The 5,000-nt window shown below is 42.3% G+C and overlaps 1 protein-coding gene across 1 annotated transcript in view; it reads left to right on the forward strand.

Moving 5' to 3' along the window:
- LOC132136745 (tyrosine-protein kinase JAK2-like) overlaps positions 1-5,000 on the forward strand; it is a 33,019-nt gene that overhangs the window by 17,048 nt on the left and 10,971 nt on the right. The window contains exons 15-19 of the mRNA XM_059547369.1: positions 185-323; positions 403-554; positions 627-777; positions 876-1,009; positions 1,082-1,271. Of these exons, the coding sequence (XP_059403352.1) occupies positions 185-323; positions 403-554; positions 627-777; positions 876-1,009; positions 1,082-1,271 (766 nt within the window). The remainder of the gene's footprint in view (positions 1-184; positions 324-402; positions 555-626; positions 778-875; positions 1,010-1,081; positions 1,272-5,000) is intronic.

Consider the following 5,000-nt stretch of genomic DNA (forward strand, 5'->3'; position numbering starts at 1 on the left):
ATTTTAAAAGTAACTCAAAAGTAATGTAAAGCATTACTTTTCATAAAAACTAACTTAATTAGTAACTTTATAAAGGAGTAATGCAACTTTGCAGTGCATTACTTTTAAAAGTAATTTTCCCCAGCGCTGCACAACAGCAGAAGAATGAGAGACGTGATAATCACTGTGTGTTTCTGATCCGCAGGAGGAGAAGAACCTGATCCACGGAAACGTGTGTGCCAGGAACGTTCTGGTGACCCGAGAAGAAGACAGAAAGACGGGAACGCCTCCGTTCATCAAGCTCAGTGACCCGGGGATCAGCATCACCGTCCAGCCCAGAGAACGTGAGCGCTTCAGAAGAGTCCAGACAGAGCAGAGTCCTGGTGTCTCTCCTGACGCCTGTCTGTGTTCTTCTGTGTGTAGTTCTGGTGGACCGGATCCCGTGGGTTCCTCCCGAGTGTGTGAAGGACAGCAAGAGCCTGAGTTTGGCGGCAGATAAGTGGAGCTTCGGCACCACGCTGTGGGAGATCTACTGCTGCGGAGAACATCCGCTCGCGGCGTACGACGGGTCCAAGGTGCGGCGGTCCTTCTGCTCTTCTGTCTGCATGCGTGTCTGACTCTAACTGATGCTCTCGTGTGTCGTGCAGAAGCTGCTGTTCTACGAAGACAAGCACCAGCTCCCAGCTCCGAAGTGGACAGAACTGGCCAGCGTGATCAACAACTGCATGGAGTACGAGCCACTGCTGCGACCCTCGTTCAGAGCCATCATCCGAGACCTCAACAGCCTCTTCACACCAGGTGACGCTCGCCACACGCACCGAGCACAAACACTCTGGTAATCCTGCGCTCGCGTGACTCTGTGTGTGTGTGTGTGTGTGTGTGTGTGTGTGTGTCAGACTACGAGCTGCTGGTGGAGAGCGACACGGTTCCCAGCAGGCATCGGGCTCTGGGTCTCGCCGGAGCGTTCGAGAGTCAGGAACCCACTCAGTTTGAGGCCAGACACCTGATCTTCCTGCAGCTGCTGGGGAAGGTGAGTCTTCATCATCCTCTTCATCACTCAGTGTCAGTGTTCCTGACGTCACCCGTCTGTGTGTGTCTGCAGGGGAACTTCGGCAGCGTGGAGAAGTGCCGCTACGACCCTCTGCAGGACAACACGGGTGAAGTGGTGGCGGTGAAGAAGCTGCAGCACAGCACGGCCGAACACCTGCGAGACTTTGAGCGTGAGATCGAGATCCTGCGCTCGCTGCAGCACGAGAACATCGTCAGATACAAGGGAGTGTGTTACAGCGCAGGTCAGCCCCTCACTTACCTTTCATCTTTACTAATTAGTTTGCATTTTTATAGAATCTATTTTAATCTGTTAAATTAAACAAATTGATCAAAAAGCATGTCTAATTAATTGAAATCATGAAACTACAAAATTAAACCGCAGTTTTTAAAAGTACATTTCATTTGTGAGGCTCTATTAAACACATTATTACTTTTTTCAAATTCAGTTTTATTTTTTCCTCATTCTGTGAATGTGCGTTTCGTTAATTTTCTGTATTCCATGTGAATGGTTTCATTATATTTTAATAAGGCTTGGCTCCAGCTCTCGGGGGGGCACTGTTCCCGCAGCTCCTTGACGTTAATAACGTGTTTTAATGTCAGTCATAGTTTCACCACCGCTTCTAATGTTCTCTCTGAGTTCCCGTGTTCCCTTAAATTAGCCAAGGTTTTAACATGAATACATCCAAAAATCATGGTTCTTGTAGCCATGGAAACATGGTAAATTGACCACGGTTTTATTGTAGTAAAACTGCTTAATTTGCTTTACATGATTGCTTGAGACTATAAAATCAATCAGACAACTGTATTAATAAAAATCATAGCCATAGGTAACTGTCTAGATTTGTAATTCGTAAATAATGCAATTTATTTACTTTTATATTCTAGTGTGTTTTATTACTTCTGTAATATTCGAGGGAGGGTCACATCTGACCAGTGTGTGTTAGTATAGTTCTGTTATTACTGTAAGTCGAGTTAAACTTTATTTTGACGGGTGGCTGTGAATGCCTTTGTTTCTGTTTGAATATGATGATTTTTCATCACGAAGTGTCTCTCAGAGCAGTTCTAGAGATCATGTGCTCATATATCGAGGCCATTCATTCACACAACATGCACGAATCATATTCAAATGGTATTTTTGCAGCTTAATATTCACAGACAATTTCTATATTGCATTTAGGGTTAAATTTGCTGACCTACTTTTGATTGATCCATTCCAAATTGGGCTGATATTCTGTGATATTCCACATTTTTAGTAAATTACAGTAAATTCCATTTTTATGAGTGGATTCTGTGAAATGTCTCTCTCTCTCTCTCTCTCTCTCTCTCTCTCTCTCTCTCTCTCTCTCTCTCCCTCTCTCCCCCTCTCTCTTCCCCTCTCTCTCTCTCCCCCTCTCTCTCTCTCTCTCTCTCTCTCTCCCTCTCTCTTCCCCTCTCTCTCTCTCCCCCTCTCTCTCTCTCTCTCTCTCTCTCTCTCTCTCTCTCTCTCTCTCTCTCTCTCTCTCTCTCTCCCTCTCTCTTCCCCTCTCTCTCTCTCTCCCTCTCTCTCTCTCTCTCTCTCTCTCTCCCTCTCTCTCTCTCTCTCTCTCTCTGAGGATTGTGGGTAGCGGCGAGAGTGTTTGCAGCAGAGCACGTTGTTTTTGGCGTTCCCTGATAGTTTTTTCTATTCCATTTCTCTTTAATTATAAACTGTTTTTGAAGTTAAATTGCCAGATTCATCTCGGAGCGCTGACTGCGGTCAGGTATGGAGCGGGCCGGGGATTTCTCTCGTCTGACCCTCGATCACGGTTGTAAGTGTACACCGGATGACTCCATGTCAATTGAGGACGTACTGATAGCGATCAGCGAACAGGTCGGTGGTTTAAATATTAAATCTGCCTCAAGGATGAACAGAGCACTCGTTATATTTCTCAAAGAAGTTTCAATGGTTGATGAACTGTTAGAGAAAGGACTTGTAGTAAACGATACTTTTTTACCGCTACTGCCTCTGTCAAATCCTTCTAAGAAAGTTGTACTTTCAAACGTACCACCGTTCATAAAAGAAGGAACTTTGAAAGAGATTCTTGAACGCTACGGAAAATTAACTGCTCTGATTAAGATGATTCCGTTGGGTCTTAAAAATCCAAACTTTAAGCATGTCATGTCTTTCCGACGTTTCACGTACATCATACCCAATTCGCAAAATGAGCCGCTTAATCTGGTGCTAAAAATAGCAGTAGAGGGTAAAGATTACACAATCTTTGTCACTTCAGATAACATGCGCTGTTTTTTATGCAGTGAATATGGACATCAGAAACAGGCATGTCCCAAACAACAGAGCACTAACAATTCGGCAGGTTCACAAACATCTCCCAAAATAAATGTTCAGGAGAATAACGCAGACGTTCAGGAGGAAAATGCGAGCGTTAAAGAAAGTAACGCGGCTGTTCATGATGTGACAGATGAAGCTGTTGAGAGAAATGTGGAGATAAACAATGTAAACACGGTAGATGATGCAGTAGATGGTGCTACAACTGTTAATGCTGTAGGGGGGGGGGGAGAAAATGAAGAAATACAGAAATTACAATCTCAGACTAAAAACAGAGATGAAGATCTATTGATGGAGTGTGTAGAAACAAATCACAAAAACGAGGATAAATCAGACGAAGCAAATGAAAGTTGTAGTCAGTGGTTTCCAGCCGGCTCTGGTGTGGTCAGGTCTGATAGTGATTCAGATGAATGTGAGAGTATAGGGAGTCTTCTAGAAATGGGAGACATTGATTCCCAAACAGGCACATCAGAACTGAGTGGCTGTGAAACTAAGTTATATTCTACAAGGGAGATTAGTGCTTTCCTTGATGAAACTAAAGGTGTACGGAATCCACAGTTTGATTTGTTTTTTCCAGATTTTAAAAGATTTTTAGTGTCTTGTAGAGATGTAATGATAAATGCAACAGTTGAGGAGCTTAGTAGACAAAAACGGTATCGTCTTAAAAAAATAATTACCAAAGTAAAGAAAATGATTCATCAAGATGGAAAAAGGTAGCTGCTAAGAGATCGGGAAAGATAGTCTTGTGAGATATCACCTGCTGCATTAAGATATAATGACATCCTTAAATATCGGATCTTTAAATGTAAATGGATGTCGTAATAAAGAAAAGAGAAGTGCACTTTTAAAATTTTTGGCTATTAAAAAGTCAAGTGTGATATTCTTACAAGAAACACACACAGATGTATGTAACCAGGCAGAATGGCTAAGTGAATGGAAAGGACAGGCTTTTCTCAGCCATGGTTCCAGTGTAAGTGCTGGAGTAGCTGTTCTCATATCAGAAAGTGTTCAGGGTAACGCTTCTAATATGATCGAAATTATTCCTGGAAGAATGCAGCGGGTGGATGTTACTCTGCAAGGTCTGTCTTTTTCCTTTATTAATGTATATGCTCCTAATGTTGGGTATGAAAGAGGTCTATTTTTTTAAGGAAATTACAAGACGCAATGATTAATATTCCTCGTGATAACTTGATTGTTGTGGCTGGAGATTTTAATTGTACTCTTAATAATATAGTTGATAGGAATCATGACGAACCGCATCCTAATTCCGCTGAAGCTCTTAAGAAAGTAATAACTTTTTATTCCCTTGTAGATGTGTGGAGAGAGTCTTTCCCCAAAAGCAGGCAGTACACATGTATGAAAGTGAACTCCAATACAATATCGGGCGCTCGATTAGATCGAATATATGTTCAGAAATGTCGAAGAGGACACTTTTTTGATAGCAAAATTGTTCCTACTCCAATTTCTGACCATTTCTATGTCTCTGTTACAGTTACAACATCGAGTAATACCTTCAAATCGTATTGGCGTTTTAATAACACTGTTGCGAGATCGTACGTTTATACATCTATTTGATTTCTTTTGGAGAGCTTGGAGAGAGAGAAAGACAGAGTTTAAATCCCTAAGTCAGTGGTGGGACATTGGGAAAATCAATATTCAGTCTTTT

The sequence above is a fragment of the Carassius carassius genome, unplaced genomic scaffold (assembly GCF_963082965.1).
Source record: "Carassius carassius unplaced genomic scaffold, fCarCar2.1 SCAFFOLD_85, whole genome shotgun sequence".
NCBI lineage: Eukaryota > Metazoa > Chordata > Actinopteri > Cypriniformes > Cyprinidae > Carassius > Carassius carassius.